Source organism: Stigmatopora argus, chromosome 2, assembly GCF_051989625.1.
Source record: "Stigmatopora argus isolate UIUO_Sarg chromosome 2, RoL_Sarg_1.0, whole genome shotgun sequence".
Classification (NCBI taxonomy): Eukaryota; Metazoa; Chordata; class Actinopteri; order Syngnathiformes; family Syngnathidae; genus Stigmatopora; species Stigmatopora argus.
Genome location: NC_135388.1, coordinates 8,623,127 through 8,644,744, shown reverse-complemented (window position 1 = coordinate 8,644,744; position 21,618 = coordinate 8,623,127). Strand labels below are relative to the sequence as shown.

Below are 21,618 nucleotides of genomic sequence, written 5' to 3'. Positions count from 1 at the left end.
ACCGTTAGTGTAATGAACGCTGGTCCGACACCACAACACTTGTCATGCTCTAAAAGACTATTTTTGTTGTGTTGGTGTCACTTTCAGTAAAGTTTTAGTGCTGTTTCTCAATCAGGGTTTGGTGGCTATTCCTCCTAAAATGGGTCGTGGTTTTGCAGTGTGAAGCTTAAACATGAGTAAATGTGTGTGACTGATAGACCATAGATAGCGTGCCATTTCCTGAAGAAGATTTGACGTTGCTGTTTCCTGTGAATTGACGTAGATGTGTCAACTGTGACAAACTCATATTTTCCTCAAAGTGACTCCCCCTCTTTGACTTTTTGACTTGACTGACTTAATACATTGATTATTGACTACTTGAGAAGACTCATCATAACTTGGGTTGACTTCTCTAGAAGACATTTTGGCTAAAAATTAATTCTGGAAAAATCAGCCTTCATTTTTCTTTTCTTTTTGGCTGAATAATAATCATTAATAAACTATTTAAGGCTTGATTAACTTAGTTGTAAAGCATTTTTATTGAATTATTTTTGCAAATTGTACCTTTTCTCAAGGTTGGAGACCAACAAACTTGTGCAAATAATTGTTTTATTGTTATCATATGTGTAATGGTCACACAGGTTAGATTGAGATTAAAAACAGCATTTTAGGGGGAGCTCCGGCTTTACCACCAACTATTTTAAAAATATATTTTTAAAAAAAATCCTGTACAAATGCAATATTCATAAACTGCATGTTGTATTATTGTGTATGTGCATTACTCCCTATTTAAAATGTAAAAATTGTAATTTAAGATGTCCTCTAATTGTACAATGACCTATAATGAGTATTCCATCTACAATATGCATTAATTCTTTATTGCCGTACATTTTAAAAATCTGTTGAAATTCTACGCACCAAATTTTACTCACTTAAGCCGGTCCTGGTTTGGACTTCCAAATCATTTGATATCGTAAAACATAGTTATACATATACAAAAAGAAATGACATATTTTCAATTTTATAAAGATTTTCAGGGCCGGTTTGAGACAGTGAACGAGCCAGATGTGGCCCCCGAGCCATATTTTGTTTACCACCTATTTGAAGATATTCCGTGCACAGCACACATTGTTTATCTCCTGGTTGTTATTATCAGGCCAATTTAGTCCTAATTGACACTAGTTAGCCAAATTCAGGCTGGTGGAATTTCCTTTCACGCACTTAGAAGAAGATAAGATCTTGTCCATTTGAGATGATAAAAGTTTCCACTGATATGGCTCACTTTTTTTCTCCCCCGACACAGAAATTGTTCAGGAAACCATGACACAGTCAGTGGGCTGATCTCACTCTGGGGTGTGTTTGTGTGTGTGTCTATGTATGAAAGTGTGTACTACGTGTTAGGCATTTGGATTCCCTTGTCAGCTCTGGAAAGAAGTGTTTTTGTTGTGCCTGGAGTAAGAATGGCTTGGAGCCTCTTCATCGCGGCCTGCTGCCTCGTCGTCTTGCACGCACACGGTAATTTGGATTTACTAATGACGATGGCGTTATGGAAGGAGCTTTTATCACTACAATCATTTCCATGCAAAGAATTTCATTGTGATGTGGTTTCTAAAACATAAGGGGAAAAAATCCAAACATTCTTTTTCTATGTAAAAAGATACTCTATTAAAATCAAATCAGATTTTATCGGGCACTCTAAGCTATTATACAACTTTTAATGAATGTTTATTGAAATTCTTGTCTCTTTTTTTTAATCATTTAAGGGGCATGTCAAATTCCCTCTTCATGCCTTCCTTTCTTAAATGTGTACATAAACATTTCATGGTCTGACTTGACATTACCCCCCCAGAACAGAAAATAGAAATGAAAACATAAACAGCCGGAAAAGCTAAACTTATAGACTTATAGATGTGAAAAATGGTCCCAGTTATGAATACTTTGCAGTAAACAATAGTGTATATTTAGCTGTGTTAATAGATTATACATTAAGTTTTTTTGTATGGTAAATTTGATTTGATTTTTTAAAATTTATTTTAATATACTATCTTATGGTGCAGTTTCCTTGTATCTGTAAATAACTTGTTAGCATCATTCTGGACTAGCTCTAGCATTTTTTTGTTAATATCTGTAAATACACCATATCAATAACCCAATCAATTAAAAATAAATGCACAGATAGGTTTTTCCATGTTTTGTTTGGCCTCTAAAGTCACAAATAGAGGTCAATAGGGGACTCATTGTTTTTCATTGATATATGAATAATAAATTCTTACTTTCAAGCACATAATGGACAATTTGTTGAGAAAACCAACTGTCACCATCACTTCCGTCTGTAGCATGCTGTTTCTTAATCATGTCGTAACCTCGAACGTTTTGCACGACAGCGCTTTGAATAAAATACTTGAGCTCTTCTTGTGATGCAAAAATGTCAAAATATTGAACCAAATATTCTTCTAGCTGACACCACAGCACATTATTTCTAAATACATACTATCTCTACATCTTGGTGGGCATTCAATGAGTTAACCAATGTTTTTGGCCCCCCAGGTGCTCCCAGAACTGCTGTGTATAATTTTGTCAAATGCCAGCCTCAGGACAACAATCCCAACTGTGTGACTCAACAAAGTCCGCCGATGGAGTGGAGTCCAGACCTGCCAAACAAACTGCCTCCGTCAAGTGCTTCGTTCCTGTGAGTATTTGTGTGTGTGAGTGAGTGTGTGTGTGTGTGACTTATTGGGTGTTATTGACGTCCAACTCAAAATGGTGTCATCAATAACAGTCATTGAGTTAACAAGGAACCTTCAAATCCCCCAAAACTAACAGAAAGTAACCTGTAAAAGGCCAAAAATCAGCAGAAAGTAGCCCAAAAATTCCCCCCAAATCAATAGGAAATGATCCAAAATTTACAGGAAGTGAACTTTAAGTATTGAATTCAATGCCTTTTATTGTGACTATACAAGTATAATGAGATTTTCCCCCATGAAGTGCCCACATAAATAATCCACAAATAAGGAATAATGGCAGCCAATGAGTGAAAATGTCCGCTTATAATGGTACGAAACAACTGCGTGCGTTTCTTGTGTAATTTGTGCAAGACTTGGTAGTTCAGGGTCTGTGTCTCAAGAGGACATTTTTACTCATCGTTTCCTCTTTCGTATTCTCCAAAAAATGACACGGATATCGCTGAATCACCCCAAGAAAGAAATCACATTTTAACTCGCTTCGTCTGTGATTGAAATCACAAAAGCGAAGCCGACAATCACTCTGATGGAAAATGTATTTTCCTCCCAGTGTAGCTGTTTTGGACTTGTTGTGTGGAGGTCTCTCGCCTGGCGTTGCCGTTTTGTCTGCCCGCCTTGAACAGGAAGCCGAAGGGAAACTTTGGCAGGAAGTAGACGGTGACGCATGTTGGCTTGCCGCTTCTGGTCTATTGTTTAAGAGGAGTGTATGTGGCACACTTGGGCAACTGAGATCTTGTGTCGTGTAAAAAAATTGCTCGGATGGTTTGGTCTGACTTTGCTGAACTCATTGGCCGTCGTAGACGTTCAATCCATTTAACGTGAAAGCGACCCACTTCAAATAGATTAGACGCAGCACTTTTACCGACAACGGACATAAAAATTCTACACACCCTTGTTCAGACTAAAACGAAAAATGAAGATATGTCATTTAATTTTTTTTCCTCAAATAACTCAACAGCTGCTAATTGACAATGGTCGACTACCAGTCCAATTGGACTGAGAGCGATCATTCTCGACCAGTTTCTCTTATTTCAAATGAAGAGGATGTCCCCCCGCACTCCCCCGATGGCACGGCAACACGATAATTCACCCTCAAATCCAATATAGTCGCTTCCCATTGTGGATATGTCCAATATTTGACCGTCATTGTTGATTCCAGTGACGCTCAGCCAGTGGAGGATGAAGGTTCGTCGGGGACTTTTGAGATGGAGCCAGAGCTTTTAGAGCCCGTGGACTTTTCTGGCTCTGGTTCCGGGGACTCTGGTGGTCCGGTCTGGAGCGACGCCTTGCTAATTCCAACTTACGAATGGGAGCTAGGTTCTGGCAAGTCCTGGATAGAAGAGGGCCGACGATTACGTGAGTTTTGAGTGCCGAGAATGTCTACGTCTCATTTAGTCTTTCTGTTTGGATACCGATTCCTGACTTGTATGCTTCTAGTTGAGAAGGCAGATGCAGAAGACTTATGGGGCCTGTTCAGAAGGTCTGCCGAGGTCCCGCCACTGGGTGAAGGCCCACTTTGGGAAAACTAGAAAACACAAACTCTTCTTTTTGCATTGTAACAGAAATGTTTTATGGTAATATACTGCCTGCTGGCTAAACTGCTCCTACATTAACCTGTTTGTGCACCAATTGTTTTTTTGTTTTGTTTTCAGCAATGCTTCTTTTAATTTTGCATTCTAATGGGGCAGGTGGTCTCAAAGTTGTGCCCCAGAGGCCCTGCATCGTCCGATTTATGGCCATTTATCATCTAATAATAGTACTGTATTATTGTTGCCCTGACTTATTTTTCAATGGGTAATAAACAAAGAAATGAAGATATTTAAATGAATTAACTAAAGGATCAATTTGTCATTATTTAAATCGTCATTTTAAAAATGTTTACTAAAAACTAGCCATGCATAATAAAATATAAATAACCCTAAATAAATCTTAATGTAGTTATGAAAATATTTTTTTAAAACAACTTGTAATACATTTTTTTTTAAAAGATGACGAAAGACATAAATCCAAATAAGTGCTCGGGGAATGTTATGGGTTTATATTTTTGCTTTAAAATGTCTTATAACCTCACATCATTTACTCGTTGGCTGTCTTTGACGTCAATAGACGTCCAATCCATTTTAACTGGAGTGATCGAATGATCCCACAACAGCAATTTCTGAGACCTGGACTGGCATTGAATGGGTAAAGCTAACTTTTGATTTGCTGTCCATCTTAAAGACCAGTGTGTGTCCTTGAAATGTTTAAATGCAAAATGATGGCGTCATTCTTTGAAGGGATTTTTTTGGAGTGCAGGCTTGAACATGACAATCTTGCACAACATTAAAAAAAACTCAGGAAATGTTGTGGGGTTAGTCATATTCAATGTACGCTCTGTTTACTAAAACAACATTACATCTCGACGATAAAAGGTATGTCTTGTTTGCATACTCCTTCGTGGTATACTGTATGTATATGTATATCGCCATATTAATAGTAAATTATGCAAAGGCATAATTAATTTCTGTCAGAAATTAACTCTAAAAAGCTGACCTTTTCAAAATCACTGATCTCAAAAAGCCTTGTCTTATATATTGGTGGATGGGTAGGATGATTGATGGGGGTGCTGGAGTCTAGCCCAGCCAACTATGGCGAGTAGGTGGGAACACCCTGAATTGGAAACTAGCCAATTTCAGGGCACAATGAGAAAAACAATTAATATTATGTGGCGTAAATTGTTATTTTGTGAAAAAAAATATTTTCTTCATTGTCTTCGGTTTTTTACATTTATTTTCTGCATTTTTATGTACAGGTTTTCATACCTCAAGTCTAATGTAAAATCTTACATACATTCCCAATACCAAGGTGTGGGGGTTTGATCAATACCATATTCACTCAATTAGCTGCCATCGACGGCGCTTGACGTCCATTCCATTTGTGCCATATTTATGGTAGCGGAAGGAGGCGACAACGAGCCACCCAATTTTCGTTGTTGTCAACAATGCCCTCTAGCGGCCGAAAAGCTCCACTGCGACAACATCCACAGCAAGGTGTCACTTGAGAGCCAAACTATCACCTTCTCGCAAACCTTCCTCGTGGGACTCTCCAGTCAGATGACCTCCTTTGTCGGTGATGCGAAACAAGAGCTCGTTCGGAAGCTAACCAAAAGGTAAGGTCATTTTAAAGCGAATGAATATGCAGGTGACCCAATTTAACGGTTCGTCAACGTCGTACTGAGCAGATGTGGAGGCTGAGCTAATGTTAGCCATTGCAGCTGTGCTGTTCACGAACACTCCGTTCGTAAATGTAGTCGACAGTTTACTAGACTAACTCGCATTGAATGGGGTAGTGACACTGTATATAGTTAGGTGTGGTTCGTACAGTTACTGTTAGGATAGTGCTCTTTTGACTATTTTAAACGGTAGTCAACATAAACCTGGGCTCAAGTAGGGTTAGCAGTAGTTGCTAATGTTCAACCAAGGTGCACGCACCTTGTTCTAAATTACGCGAACGCGTCATTTACTGACAGCGAACCACATGCATAGGTGGCATTGCACGAAGGCCTTTATGTCACAAGGAAGAATGACGCGGTCCCCGATATATATATCTCGCATATGAAATGCTAGATGGCTGATATGCGTTGTGAGCCAACGGGGACGATCGTTTTCTTTTGTCGGCCATATTACGTCAGAGCTATTCCGCTAAGCATTTTCAGATGAGGCGTGCATTTTTGCAATGGTTTGCACGATTTTGAAACGATTTTCAAACTCCGTGATTTGTCAAAAACCTCAAAGTTGCCTTAGTTTCAATGCATTTTTTAAGAAAATAACTTTTACTCAAAACCTGCCTAAATCATCACTCTGTTGATAACACTGTTACAAATTAAGACGTTTGTAAACCCAGTAATAATTCTGGGAGTTATCATTTTATATTGGCGAAAATGATTCCCTTCATATCCACTGTAGTCCACCAGAGAAGCTACTGACATAAGATGGCCCCAGATTACGCTCACCTTATTTTTTTAGACATCTAGCCTGATATATGTGATACCAATAACACTGAGTGCCCCCCCCCCCCCCCCCCCCCAAAAAAAGTGTTGCTCGTGAAATCTGCATTTACATTGTCTGATCATTTCTTAGGTGGCCTGCTGTTTCTTATTTAGTGATGAGCTCTTTCTATCTGCTAATGGCTTTTACTATTTATTGCCCCCTGAGAAGAAAAAGGCACGCTGGGCCTGTTGTGTGAAAAGGCAGCACTATAATGGACAAACATCCAGGCAAGCAGTTAATATGGAAATGCAATATTACAATGTACTATATCCTCTATTGTATAGTCACGATTTAGTAGTATTACTAACACCGAGCTATTGCAAGTTTTGCTCTTTTTAATTGTTCCTATAAATGGCTTCAAATTATTGGACGTCTACAACTGCCTTGAAATATGATCATTTGTTGCCGGCCCAAATGGTTAGGCCGCCACTGGCATTAAAACAGTTAATTACCAATATTCTCCATGGTGAAAGACTTCTAAGATGTCATTTTGTTTGACGCTTGAGCTTGTGACATTAGTTGATGTGGTTAATTTGACCATATTTGTTGTTTTGTGTGATTGTGAATCAGATGCAAACTGTTATTTTCAAAGATTTATTGTCAACTTTCCACTTAATACAGGGATGTGGTTAATTTTTACATTTCTCGTTTTACAGGTCTTGGCACTAGTGTTTGTTTTCAAATATTTTTGACACCCATAAGATGTCGGTAAGGGTTGCACTTGAAGGCAACAATGATTTGTTTGAAAACTCAGGAATGACGCTGTACTTGTTTTTACTTTTTGCCCTTTTGGCATTCACACTGATGCATGAATCATACTATTTGTCAAGTGGGGTCATGTTTTTTTCCCCCTCCTTTCGTAGCGGTCATTTGTCCTTTTTTTGTTTTCGCTTGTGGCTCAAAAAAGTTTTCAACTAACAGATTGAAAGGTCAAACATTGTGAGGGTGGGGCCTGATGGATTATGGTGTTGAGTGAGAGCAATGACATCATTAAAATCATAAAGAAAGCTGTGATTAAATATCTGCAGGTCCCCATGACACTACCATTGTATTTTGAACTTTATTAAAATGACTTTGATGCGAACATGTTTTCTTTTCATTGTTTCCAGGTCATTTGGACTATGAAGGAAGAATAATGTCCGAATTTGTAGTGGGTGGGGTCGGCCGTTGCGATAACACAACCCACCCCGAATTGCTCATTGCTCACGCTCCAAACCTCAACGAGACCACTTCGCCCCCTCCGAGGGAACTTACGTCAGCTCTGCAAAACGATTTTGGAAGTGGACTCCCCTCAAAAACACCTCTCAATAACAACGAAGGGAAAAGGGAGGAGTCAGAGAGCCACAAAAACACAGAAGAAGAAGACATTGATGAGGTGATGAAAGATGAAGAAGAAGAAGAAGAATCGGAGGCATCAAGTTGCCAAATGCACTGCCAGTCTCCAGATACTCCCATGACTGATTCCTCCTATTCGGAAACAGGTACAGAAACGCAGGCAACAACATTTACAAAGGAAAAGGACCGTTTTACATGACTAATTGGAATACACTGCTCAATATAATATTCATACAACAAAAACAATAAAAGCAAAGTCTCGAAATTTTCGACAATGATTATTCATCTGTCATAGATCCAGCATTTTTTGTTGTTGAAAAGATAAGCATGAAATATTTTTAAACTTTATTGTCCCCCTCTGTCTTCCTGCAGGAAGCATGCTGGAAAATCCATTCAGTCCTGGGACAAGTCCAGAACCTACATCCCCTATGATCCCAGAAACGTCATGTCCCATCAGCCCACTGGATCTGGGCCAGAGTAAAGTGAACTTTGCTGGTTTTATTGCCACATCCAGCACACCAGGACATACCTTGGGTGCCGAGCCCGCAACTACTGTCGGAATCGCACAATCAGCGGACCACTCCGACTTCACCACTTGGCATGTAACAAGTGCTACGGAATGCTCTTCTATTTCTGGAGCTCCACTTGCGCCTTCAGAACTGGAGACTTCTTCTTCAGTACCCATTTCTGCTCTGATGGCTTCTTTGGGGCAGTTGGCCAAGAGAGGAGATGATACTTGCCTTCCACAGAACCTCCATCAGGTCAATGCTTTTCTTTTTTTCCTTTAATGTCGTACTGGTTCATCTTACTCATTGGCAGGCTTTGATGGAATGCGTGATTCTCCCAGTCAAAATGGATTGGACGTCTAGTGTCGCCACTGGGAGCCAATGATTAAACAAGGTTAAGACCCTAGAACAGCCCTAAAATAAAAGGAAGTGACCAAAAGTCAAACAGCGAAAAACGGGAATACTGAAAAAAAATTCTGTAGTATTCTCCCGTTTTTTGCTATGTACTGCAGAAGACGCAAAAAACGTGAAAAATGAAAAACAGGAATACTGTGAAAAACATTTCCGCAGTTTCCCCCATTTTTCGCCGTTTACCACAAAAACTGCCAAAACACAAAAACCGCAAAAAATGGGGGAATACCGTGAAAAGTATTTCCACAGTATTCTCCCTGTTTTTTTGCGATACACAGCGAAAACGGGAATACCATGAAACATTTCTGTAGTGTTCTACCATTTTTGCTAAGTAATGCAGAAAACGCAAAATCCGCAAAAAAATGAAAAACGGGGCAATGCAGTGAAAAATATTTCCGCAGTAACTCCCATTTTCGCCGTTTACCACAAAAAATGCGAAAACGCGAAAAATGCTAAAAAATGAAAAAAAAAAAAACGCGAAAAATGGGGGAATACCGTGAAAAGTATTCCCCCGTTTTTCGCGATACACAGCAAAAAAACGGGAATCCCGTAAAAAAATTCTGTAGTATTCTCCCGTTTTTGCTATGTACTACAGAAAATGTGAAAAATGAAAAACGGGGGAGTACTGTGAAAAATATTTCTGTTTGCGCCGTAAAAACTGTGGAAACGCAAAAAAGTGAAAAGTATTTCCACAGTATTTGCCCGTTTTTCGTTGCATACTGCAAATACCGTGAAAGATAAAAAAACGCGAAAAACGGGGGAATACTATACGCACTGGTCCTTTAACTGAGATGTGAGACCTTTTTGTGCCATTTTACTCTCTCTCACACACACACACACACTTGAGACACATACACACTTGTTCTGCGGTCAACTGAGAAACAAAAAAAGGGACGCTGACACTGGCTGGGAAGAGGTAGCGTTTGTATGTCCGAACACTTTACTCATGTCGTTTGTCTTTTTTTGTAATGTTAATTATTTAATTTCTACTTTTTAACAAAGGATTTCTTTTTTTTTAAAATGATTTCTTCATTGATATTTATCTGCAGATTGCTGAGGCCTCTGTTCGTCATGAAGATTGTATCCTTATCAACGTGTCGGTCTCCTTGCTGAAGTTTGTCTTTTAATTTGAAATATCTAACTATCTTAGGCACGGATTAACTATAAGTCTGGAAAGGAAGAAAAAACAGATGAATTTCAATGAGCAGACAATCTCATCTTTAAAGGTATAAAAACACAAAACAAGGAAAAAGTCTTGATTGAAAACGGGATTATTGTTGCCAGAGAGAAGTGAAAACGTGGCCTAGTTGTGCCACGCATGTATAGAAGACCACTTGGCAAGAGAGGGGGTATTGAGCCGTCTCAAAGAAGGATTGTGGAATAGCTGCTTGCACTTATACATAAACATGAGCGCTATTTCCTTCTCTACACTTTGACTCTGTTCTCAAATTTGTACGAAATCTGCCCTGAGTTCTGTCGTCACAGGAAAACCAAGACAAATGGAGTCTGTAGTATGTGGTGTTTCCACAGACATGGCCTTTTCTTTAATATTTGTTCCACAGACCATTTGGCTTTACGCTGCATTCAGCTGGAGAAACTTTATCACCAGAGAGTGCTGGACAACCTGAATGCTCTTCAGCAACAGTTTGGTGGGTAATCATGACTCCTTAATGGTCCTAATGTTAAAAAATGATTACAGTAATCCCTCAATTATCGCGGCTTCACTTATCGCCAATTCACTATTTTTCCGATTTTTTTTTTTTTTCCCGCCAATAATTTAAAAAAACATTTTAAGTTCCTAAAAATGTGAAAATCCCCTTTGAAACTCGCAAGCGGAAGTCACTCTTGCTACTAGGACTCAGAACTGAAAAAAAAGTTATAATAGGAATAACCCTACTTTGCAATTTTTCAATTAACTGGTCTAATGACTTGTCTACATTAAATGCGATATTCGAGGCATTGCTGTACCGTATTTTTCAGACTGAGTCAGTTTTTTTATTTTCAATAGTTTTGCCGAGGTGGCGACTTATACTCCAGTGTGATTTTATGTATTTTTTTCCTCTTTCATTTTGCATTTTTGGGGCTATTGGGACTTACTCTGGTACGACTCGACTTATAGTCCAAAAAATACGATATGGTGTTACTGTACTGCTATAATGTTTTTGAAAACCTAAATTTTTCCTCTTGGCCTTTGAGAGCATTTTATGTTCAGTTCATTCATTTATTGTCAGCCATACCAGGTAGGCACAAGGGTTTAATGTAGGTATATATTATATAATAATTATTGTCAATGAATGAATGTTCAGAGAACTTTGACTGGTGGATAGGTTAAACCCAGCACATCATCGTTCACATAACCAAGTTCAGATAAAGGACTAAAGGTAGCACAATGTAAATACCTGACCAAGTTTGAAGGTTGACTGATTTCCTCCTTGTATATGTATAACCATAACATTTCTCTCTTGTGTTTGTTCTTCATAGAAAGTCTGTGTAGTAGAAGTTCAGCCATCTTAGAAGACTGTCATCTGGACACTCTCAGAGACATCTGCCAGACACACACTCGGTCAGTACTATATGTCTTTTTGGTTTACACTGTACTGCCTGATAAATGTGTTTGAGGTTCCCATAAAACAAGAAGTTCTACAACATAATCAAAAACTAGATACGACCCCCTTTGCATCATATTTTTAAGAAATAATTATATTACATTAAAGCTTTTGCACTTTCAGACATTTGCTACTAAGATGACACCTTACTTGACTCTCTCTCACACACACACACACACACACACACTCACACACATTAACGCGCATGTTATAATAGCTCAGGAAGTAACCCCGCTCTAATTTTAGATTGGCAAAGTAGCGACGCATCACCTAACTTGCACGTCTTAATTTACTAAAAGGAAGAACCATTTTGTCTCTTCTTCTCTTAGGCCGAGCACCACAGATGCATCGGTAAGACACTCATGAAATCTTATTGGCATGTAAAATTAGTTGTTGATTTTTTTTTAAAATTTGTTTGTCTGTTGTTACAGTTGGTATCTCTGGACTTGTTGAATCTTGAACAAGGAGATGCATTAATTCCAACAGGTGAGCAAGTAAAGACAAAGGTGTGCGTGTGAGAGAGAGCCAGTTTGTTCCTTCATGTTCAACAGAAGTTTAATGCTGAGGAAACCTGTTCTGTTGTCACCAAAAACATATATACAAAGATCTGAAATGTGATTTGTGGGTTTTGTCTGGTGAAGACCAATGATGAAATCGGATCTAATCTTTGTTTACACTAGTCATTAGCTTGCCTGACTTCCTACCCAGTCAATGTCAATTGATACAGATCTCGAGAATTCTAGCGCCAAAGCCAGTCGGCAATTAGTCAAAGGTGTTAATAGAATACTTTCCCTTTATTTTTCATTATTCAAGAAAAAAAACAGAAGTACCGGTGTACAACTATTTGGTTACATATAGCTGGCACATTTGTGCATATATCTGAACAAAATTATTTTCATTTGTTTGCACTTGCGCTTCAAATTGTACTTTATTGAGAAACGCGAAAAGCCGATGCGAGTGCCTTACTTTTTAATTGACGCGGAGGACCAGTCGGCCCCCGCACCGTGAATTTGACATTGTTTTTCTGTCCACATTTGACTCTTGTTCTTTTTCTCCAGTGCATCACGTCCAAAGTTGGACGGAGCCCAGTCACCTCTCCACGTCCTCCATCACTTCGTCACATCAGATTGATTCCGAAAAAGAAAGAGAAGCCCCCGAATGCAATTTGGACGGGAAGTACGCTCCCCCCGGGGCCGAGTGGACTGACGAGAAGAAGGCCCGTGGAAGAGTGGAAGGGGAGTGTCTGGAAGCCACCACTTTCACGCGGGAGACGGCGTGGCACCCCTCCGAAGCTGGAGCAATGGATCGGCCCGAGCCCGCAGAGCAGGAGGGAGGTGATTTGGGTTCGGCGCAAGAACAGGATCCGGATGGGGAAAACAAGGGGAGCGATGTGGGAGAGGCGCCGATGATGGAAGATGAGACTGAGGAAGAGGAAGAGAAAAAAACACTGAAGAAGGCAGAACATCTGGACCCGGAAGCTCAAGTCTCTGGAAAAGAGGAGGTAACGGTACAAATTCCTTCTATATTTTACACTTGAGTACAATTTTTTCAAAAGATTCTCCATAGGGCACTTTAAAAAAAAAACCTCATTGGTGTCCATTGAAAGCGTTAGGCGTCCAATTTATTTTGACTGGATTCAAGTCAAAATAGATTGGACATCAAGCGCCGTCAATGGCACTGAAAGACCAGTGTTCCGAGCCAGTCCTCCCAGGTAAATGAATGGGATGTCTTTTGTTGACAGGCAGTGATTTAAATTATGATTTAAAAAAATTACTTGAAATTGTTGTTTGGGTTGGGTCCATTACTTGTATTTTTATTTTTATTCATTTTTTTTCATGTAGTAATTAGAAAATACAAAAATAATTTAAAAAGATAATAATGAAAAAATTGTCCAAAATTAGTCACCTACCCTTTATAGGGTTAAGTTATATTTTAGCAGTGGCGGTTCGTGAATTTCTTAGCGACGCCTTCAGCTGTTGGAATCAATCCAACCCTCAAAAACTATTTTATGGCTATAAAACCTCTACTGCAGCTACAGCTGCAACACATAAAAAAATCATCAATAATAACCTGACACAATTGAAATATTATTTAGGAATATAGCCATATTTTGCTCACCAAAAATGCTTTTTGCCTGTACACAATATTCTTTCCTCCTACTTTTCTATGGCCATCGAAGCTAATGCTGAAAGTCGAGCCTGTCCTGTCGTATTTCTGGCATACGTTTTTATTCGATTTAGTGCTGAAAATGTTCGTTCCCGGTTGTGACAGGCTTGCTTGCTTTGGGGTTGTCCGACCTTTCTTAATGATGTCCAGCTTTTTTTTCTTGGAAAGTCCGTTTTGAAAATGGCTTTGACAGTAAATCTGCAAACAAATCCATTTCTTCTCCTCCACTTCATGGTGTAGTGGTTCCGTTACCTGCCTCCCATGTGGGCAGACAGGGTTCAAATCCCAGTTGGTAATCATTTTTCCCTTAAATAAAAACAACCGTGTGTAGTCAAGACTTTCCAAAAATGACAAAGTTAAATGTGGCCACTTCATGGTGCAGAGGTTTGTTCACCTGACTGCCATGCGGGCAGTTGTGGTTCGAATCCCAGTTGGGAATTATTTTTCCCTTAAATAGAAACAACCTTGTGTAGTCAAGACTTTCCAATAATGACAAAGTAAAGTGTGGCATCTTCATGGTGTAGAGGTTCGTTCACCTGACTGCCGTGTGGGCAGGCAGGGTTCGAATCTCGGTAGACGATGAACCATTTTGCCATTAAAAAAGACTAAGTCATTCAGTCTTCCCTTAAATAAAAGCACCAAATGACCATGTATAGGCAGGCTACCTCATGGTGTAGTGGGTCAGTCACCTGCCTGCCATGTGGGAGGCGAGGGTTCACGTCCTGGTGTTGTCAGTCAACGACTGTATGGTGTCGCCAGTCAGCCGAAGGCTGACCGGAATATAATTGTTTTGCTGAAAAAAATGACTAAGTCTTTATTTTAATGAAAAAAAGGTTACCCATTTACTGAACTACATAGTATAGTGATCAGTCAAACGAGAGCAGGATTCGAACCCCAGTTGCCCACATGGCAGTCGGGTGAGTGAACCTCTACGGCACGAATTAGCCACACTTTACTTTGTCATTATTGGAAGGTCTTGACTACAAATATATAGAAACAACTAAGGGAAAATATTTCCCGACCGGGATTCGAACCCAAGCCTCCCACATGGCAGTCCGGTGAGTGAACCTCTACGCCACGAATTAGCCACACTTTACTTTGTCATTATTGGAAGGTCTTGACTACAAATATATAGAAACAACTAAGGGAAAATATTTCCCGACCGGGATTCGAACCCGAGCCTCCCATATGGCAGTCCGGTGAGTGAACCTCTACGCCATGAAGTAGACATACTTAACTTTGTCATTATTGGAAAGTCTTGACTACAAATATATACACCTGCGAGAAGGCAATGACGTATCCCTACGCCTGCGATAAAGCCTTGGTGTGACAAAATCGAATTCTGATTGGTTAAAGCAACAGTCTTATTGACGCTTGTTTAATGCAGCTGAGCCTGCAGAACTGATTGTGAAGGCCTTGAGGCAGATTTCTGACCCTGGCAACAAATAATAGCTGAAATGTGATTGGTTAAATGCTTCAATATGAAAACACATCTGGAAGCAGTGCAACCAGCGGTAAAGCAATGAAAGGAAGCTAACAGACAATTTGGAATTATTTCATAAGTATTGATGGACAAAATATAATATATGATTCAGATATATCTTAGGCCAGCAGAGAAGGCCTTGAAGGCCCTGACGGCACACGACTGCCGTTTCCTGAATGGAGGTCCTGGCTCAATACGCTCCACATTCTGTTTTGATTGCAGGAGGGAAATGAGAACAGCCAGCAGTGGAATGATGATGATGCCCATCTTCCTCAAGAGGCTCCCCTGAAACAGGACAAGCTACTGGACGAGGAAGAGGAGGAAGATTACGAGGCCGAGCGAGCCGACGCCTTTCCCGAAGCAGTCACGGCGGACGACATGGCCAAACTCATCACTGTCGAAGAGGTGGGTTGACGTTGTGCTGTCGTGCTCTGACAAAGGCAGCTCGTTTCTTTTAGTGCTTGTTCACCATTTATCTATCGATCGTTGGGGGTATTTATGAACGCGGCCTACTGCAGGGTCATAAATGTTGGAGGGAGGGGTTCACTTCTGTATTTCGTGGGAAGCAGTGACACCTAGTGCAAGTGAATCGAATCAAATCAGCCCTTATATTTGCACCCTATTCCACCCAATCCCAGATTTCGCCCGCGACTGGCCTCATCTCCATCCTGAAAAAGAGGAATTTACCTGCTGACGAGTTTGGTTTGTCCGCCAATCTGGACAAACCCGGCGGCAAAAGACGAGTCCGCTTCAAAGTGGCAGATGACGGTTTTGAAAATGGTGAGTTACTCTTCCCTTTACCATCAAGTGACGGACCTGATGAAAACCAAACAAATAGGATTACTTTAGAGAAAAAGTAAAATCAAGATGAAACACCCCCTAGAAGTGAAAACAAATACAAAAATCCAAATGACGTAAAAAAAAAAAAAAAAATCCCACACGGATAAAAGCTTTTTAGCCAGTGCGTTTTGTTCATTTCCAACATTGTTTTGCAGATGTTGGCGGCAAAGACTCTTGCTTACTTCTTTTCCTGCTATGTCTGGTTACCGTGGTGATCAGCATGGGTGGCACGACCCTTTACTGTGCCCTGGGTGACGTGCACTCCTCCGTTTGCCAGGACTTCTCTAGAAATCTGGACTTTTACTTTGGACAGGTGCAGCGCGCCGTAACTCACATTCAACATTGGCTTGGCCCCACTTCAACGTAGTGACTGGTCTTAAAAAAAGGTCTGCCGTCGTTTGATAACTGCAGGGCTCACTTGTGCCCTCTTCACGCGTCTTTCTGCAAAAAAATACTGGCCTCATGGGCCTTTTGAAAACCTCCAAAGGTTTTTCAGGGACGTCACGATGGTCACGTGAATCCACTCCAATGAGGAACTTTAGCCTTTTTGGTTGTAACACATCAGGGATGTGGAAAATGGATGGGATTTTTTGGGAGGGATTTTAACTCACCGCCTTTTGCACTTGCCTAAATGGTGCTAACAGTGTTAGCTTAGCACCATGTGGGGTGATATCACTAGAATTATAAACAACCAATCATGAACATTTGCTATAACTGAAAATACACGGAGCAATGACAATTTCCGCTGAAATGGCCTCAAATTTTCACCGCTTGCGTAGAAACGTGTTTTTGGGTGTAACGTTTGGCATTTCTATCTTTTCAGGTTAAGAAATGGCGTTCACTTCAAAAGAAAAGGTATTTTGCGTGTTAGAGCACTCGGAGCACCCAAGACCAACCAAGAGAGTGTGCCTTCTTCACAAATTTTGCAAAGAAGGCACCAACTACAAAACAAATTAAGACTCGGCACCAAACAAAGGGCTGGAATGTGGCTTTCCACACTTGCTCTTCTAACACTCTTCTGAGGACTATGCAGGAGTCCTAATTTGTTTTGTAGTTGGTGCCTTCTTTGCAAAATTTGTGTAGAAGGCATACTTCATTGTGTGGCCTGGTGGCTCAGTGGTTAGTGCTTCCCCATCAGAATCTGTCTATATTAGAGATCCCACTGCTTCTCACATGGTAAGCGAGCACTTTAACACTTGAGCTCATTCCCCTGGTACATACCTGTCAACCTCTGCCGATAACTGCCCTTATAAATGATTATGATTCCCCTTACCAACCCCCCAAAAACCTTACAAACACCGTACGAGTCGTACGGTGTTTGTAAGGTTTTTTGGGGGTTTGTAAGGGGAATCATAATCATTTATAAGGGCAGTTATCGGCAGAGGTTGACAGGTATGCAGTGGTAACATACTAATAATAATCGGACATAAGAGTTTAGAGCGGTCTCCCATCCGAGTACTAACCAGGCCCGACCCTGCTTAGCTTCCAAAATCAGACGTGATCAGGCGTTTTCTGTGTAATATGGCGTAAGCCCAACTAGAACATGAGATCTGATATTTTGAGTATAATTTTAGCGAAAGCAAACTTTGACGAAGTAAAACCTCTAAAGGGTCAATTTTATGGACTTTTCTAAAAAAAAAAAAACATGTAAATGCAGAATGTTTATCATATCTTAACACACTGAATAATTTCAGTCATATGTATGGTATTTACATAATGTATATTTGTAGTTTTCTTTTCATGGAAATGGAGACAATTTCTATCGTATAACGCTGTTGTTGAGCTATGCATCGTTTGATTGTTTGACCACACACATTAATAGAAATCATGTATCTACAAGACTACAGGAATGTTTAACATGACTGGTACTTTTCTTTTTAATATTGCAATATTATCCTCAGACTGCAGACCTCTGGCAATGCAACAAATAATTGTTCATTGTAATTTACAATACGAATTTATGTAGCACCGTGTCAGCTCAGCTGTATTTTTTCATCTCAGGATTTCTGGGTATTATCCTATTGTCTTGTTTTTTTCCCCTCATTTGAGTCTTTAAAAATGTTTTATTCCCCGTGCCCATTTTCCGCTAACTCTGGACTCCATTGATCCCGATAACTGCCCAATTCGCGGTTAATCTTTTTTTGGGGGGGGACTTAATAGCGCAAAAGTACAATTTTAACTCACTAAACGATCTTCCAGTGTCTTACATGCATTATGAAGTCTTAGATTTAAAAAAAAAACAGTATTATGTCAAACTATAATGTAAAACTTATAGATTCCTTCTTTTTATTTGCACAGGTGGTCTGGCGGGTTCAGATGACTCTGAAAATCTTTTTAATTGTTTCTACTATTTATTTTTAACTCGGCGGATGCAACTCTTTTGTTCTCTTCGTTGTTGTTGTTGTTGTTGTTGCACATCTATCATGTCGCCATTACTTCTCAGGCCACTTTATGATGTAATCAAATGCTTTATAATCATCGTGTAATTTGCTTGCGTCTTTTTTTCTACTTATTGTCACCTTTGTCATGTTTTGTACTCTCTGAAATGGCAATGTGTAATTTGCAATGCTTTCATGTGTCACAAAGTAAAATGTTGTGGAAAATGTTCTAATGTTAAAAAAAAAAACCTGAGCATTGAAAAAGAATGATCTTTTCTACTTTGTATTTTCTTTTAAAGATGTCCGAACAAAGCATTGTGTCCAATCATTTTAGTATTAAAGCCCAACCAAAAAGTATTTACAGTACGTTATTATGAAAACAATGTATTTGTTTTGAAGTATTAATGCCCAACCTAAAAGTATTTGCAGCCCCAGCCCCCTGACTAATGCACTCTATGATGAAAACGATCTCTTTTTTTGTGTCTATGTGTAATAGGCGTGGCCGAGGCGTGGCTGTGGTCAGAGTTCAAAAGACCCGCCCCCACGCCGCCATTTTCCAAAATGGCGGATGAGCCGGAGGCTGGGCGCGTTGGACTGCTGAGCTGCTCAGAATTGACGATTTCCCGAAGAAAGACCCGACAAACTTCTTCCAGGACAATGCAGCGCGTTCGGTACTTTGTCTTTTGGGGATTTCGTAACCCCAGTTCTCATTTCTAGAGTGCTTTTTGACGGGAACGTGCTTCATTGGCGTGATGTAGCCCCGACGTGGATGTAGCCCCGACGTGGATGCAAACACAAATGTTTGCTAGCAAGTTGGCTACATTGCATCACCTATTGCTCTTAATGTTTAAAAAGAAACCCTTCCATTGTGTGTTTCAGTCCCTCAACGAGGACAGACTGCTGGGAAACATCAAGAATGTGGCCATAACGGCCAAAAAGGAGCAGTTTGTCGGCAAAGTGAGTCTTTTTTTAATAGCTTCTAATTCCTCTACCCGTGTAATTGGATTGGATAACTTTATTCATCCCGTATTCGGGACATTTTGTTGTCACAGTAATGTTTAGATATCAGCGACCAGTGTTCACGGCTTTCCTAAATTAGCTTGTTTAGCATCATGATACACTCCAATTTTGAATGAAGACACTTAAACTGGGTTGGCGTTGATTTTTAATAGCAAGTTCCTGTGTGGGTAACTCACACTCACACTAGTGCCATCAAGTGGAGGTGTAAGGAATAAACCGTACACTTCTAGAATACAGACGCTCCCCTACTTACGAACATTCAACTTACGAACAACGGTACATACGAACATGTCTGCAAATTGCGTTTAAGTCCAAAAATGTTCGCAAGTCCAATTTTGTATTTCGCGTCTTTTTCGGAGTAGTACTTCTTTCCGCCGCTAATACCGACGCCTGGCGCTGTGAGAGCTCAGCTCACCCAGCATCTACCTTCCGCATTGCAACGAAGAAGAAGTGCGTGAATGTATCTCCAGTGTGCAAAGAACCTTTTTCATTTGTATCATTAAATATCTCATGCATCCAATATTGAATATGGTTGGTAAAAAGCTAAAGGCTTCTATTGAGGGAGTTGGAAGGAAGAGGCAAGCCATTTCATTTGAAACGAGTGGCAATAATAACGAAGCTTGATGCGCGTCAGAAAGTGGTGAGCGTTGCACATTCAGTACCATTTCTAAACAGAAAGATCGAGCAGCAGGACCCAAATATTGAACGTTGCACAAAGTTTGCAAATCAATTGAATGATGCCATACAGTGCTACTGCATCATTTATGATGAAAAAAAGAAGAAAACTGTGCAATCGTCATTAGGTCGCTTCTTTTGGCCAGTTTCTAATACATAAATCTATCTCTCTCTCTACAGTACTGTACATATTCTCTCCATTTTATTAATTTATTTTTTTTTCAGTACAAACCAATGCGTGTTACTTATACAAGCCTTAAACATACAAATGCACTTATATAAACCTTCAATATACTTATATAGGCCTTAAACATAAATTATAATACAAAATATAGCACTAAATCAACTTACAAACAAATTCAACTTATGAACAATCGCTCGGAACCAATTGCGTTCGTAAGTTGAGGAGTGTCTGTACGTATATACCTTTACCCTTCCCTTTCCTAAAGGAAGACTTCAGGGCTTGGACCTTTTGATTTTTAATTGTGGTTTTGACAAAACCTAAGCGAGACATTCATTCAACCGTAGCGCAGGGGTCATTTTTGACTCGTTCAAACAACCATTTTTCCTCCGTCTAAGAGCTTTGTGAGACGTATTTTATTTTTTTGATTGAATGGGAGTCATTTGTGCATCAAAATGGTTAAATAAGCAATGACATAATCATGCTGTGGTGTTTTGCAGAGGTTTAAAGCCACGGAGATGGTGGAAGCTGTCCAAATCTACAAGACCAAAGAAGTCGTGTATGACGTAAGACCTGTTTTTCAGGTTATTTGATTTATTATTTTCATGTCATGTGTACTAAAAATACTCTATTTTGCTTCTCTTCAAGGTCCACCCAAGTTTACCAAATCAACGCTAAAGAAAGGTGACTTTGGAGTGTGGCACAGCCTTTGACACCAACATCTTGAGGGCCCCTATCCAGTATGTTTTCCATATCTCCCACCACATCTGAAGTATATGATCAACTCCTCAGCAAACTGTCCAGGAGCTTGATCATGATTTTGATTTGGGTCTGTTGGAAGACATGGAAAATAGACTAAATAGTGGCTCTTGAGGACTACTGTTAAAGACTTGGCTTATTTTTTAGACTACCTCTGCAGTGGACAAAAAGCCAACTGAGCAGTCATCAGAGAGGTATGTCTAATTTCCCTTTCCCCCCCCTCCTACTGTGGCTTTAATGTTGCCTTCTTATGCAGTGGGATGAAGGCTTGCTGACTGAGGAAAGCAGAGATGACACTTCTGCTATTGGTAAAACCTAACTCTGTTTTATTTTTTTGATGTTGGACTTAACCTGTTTTTCCCCCCAGAGCCAAGAAAACATTCTTTGTTCATGGATAGAAGCATCACCTCATCTTTAAATGCTGGATGGTGAATGGGATTTTATCTCAACCCCTTTTTGTGGAAAAATAAAGCCCTTGAAATGTACACATGTCTTTCTTCATAACTAGTA

General features: G+C 39.9%; 2 protein-coding genes across 8 annotated transcripts; both read left to right on the top strand.

Moving 5' to 3' along the window:
- Positions 1-1,222: 1,222 nt before the first annotated feature.
- On the top strand, positions 1,223-4,548 carry LOC144068288 (uncharacterized). Its single transcript, XM_077592696.1, has 4 exons — positions 1,223-1,494; positions 2,527-2,668; positions 3,880-4,076; positions 4,158-4,548. Exons 1-4 carry the CDS (start codon positions 1,353-1,355, stop codon positions 4,247-4,249), a joined length of 573 nt encoding a protein of 190 aa, XP_077448822.1. The 5' UTR covers positions 1,223-1,352; the 3' UTR covers positions 4,250-4,548.
- A 1,158-nt stretch (positions 4,549-5,706) lies between these two features.
- On the top strand, positions 5,707-21,593 carry LOC144067116 (uncharacterized). Of its 7 annotated transcripts, none has more exons than XR_013297843.1 (18): positions 5,709-5,868; positions 7,858-8,229; positions 8,456-8,844; positions 10,050-10,080; positions 10,563-10,649; positions 11,482-11,563; positions 11,936-11,957; positions 12,038-12,092; positions 12,665-13,107; positions 15,478-15,660; positions 15,894-16,035; positions 18,970-19,144; positions 19,353-19,430; positions 20,850-20,915; positions 20,998-21,033; positions 21,256-21,302; positions 21,365-21,416; positions 21,476-21,593. XR_013297843.1 is itself a non-coding variant. In XM_077590648.1 (12 exons), exons 2-12 carry the CDS (start codon positions 7,884-7,886, stop codon positions 16,460-16,462), a joined length of 1,992 nt encoding a protein of 663 aa, XP_077446774.1. In that variant the 5' UTR covers positions 5,707-5,868; positions 7,858-7,883; the 3' UTR covers positions 16,463-17,363. The 7 variants fall into 7 exon arrangements, 1 of the variants encoding a protein (XP_077446774.1); XR_013297842.1 differs by having other exon boundaries at positions 20,998-21,089; XR_013297847.1 differs by lacking the exon at positions 21,256-21,302.
- The last annotated feature ends 25 nt before the right edge of the window (positions 21,594-21,618 follow it).

Coding starts and splice junctions, on each gene's coding strand:
- LOC144068288 (XM_077592696.1), top strand. CDS start 1,353: ATGTATGAAAGTGTGTACTACGTGTTAGGCATTTGGATTCCCTTGTCA. Junction 1,495..2,526: donor CGTCGTCTTGCACGCACACG/GTAATTTGGATT, acceptor TTGGCCCCCCAG/GTGCTCCCAGAACTGCTGTG. Junction 4,077..4,157: donor AGAAGAGGGCCGACGATTAC/GTGAGTTTTGAG, acceptor GTATGCTTCTAG/TTGAGAAGGCAGATGCAGAA.
- LOC144067116 (XM_077590648.1), top strand. CDS start 7,884: ATGTCCGAATTTGTAGTGGGTGGGGTCGGCCGTTGCGATAACACAACC. Junction 10,650..11,481: donor TGCTCTTCAGCAACAGTTTG/GTGGGTAATCAT, acceptor TGTTCTTCATAG/AAAGTCTGTGTAGTAGAAGT. Junction 11,564..11,935: donor ATCTGCCAGACACACACTCG/GTCAGTACTATA, acceptor TTCTTCTCTTAG/GCCGAGCACCACAGATGCAT.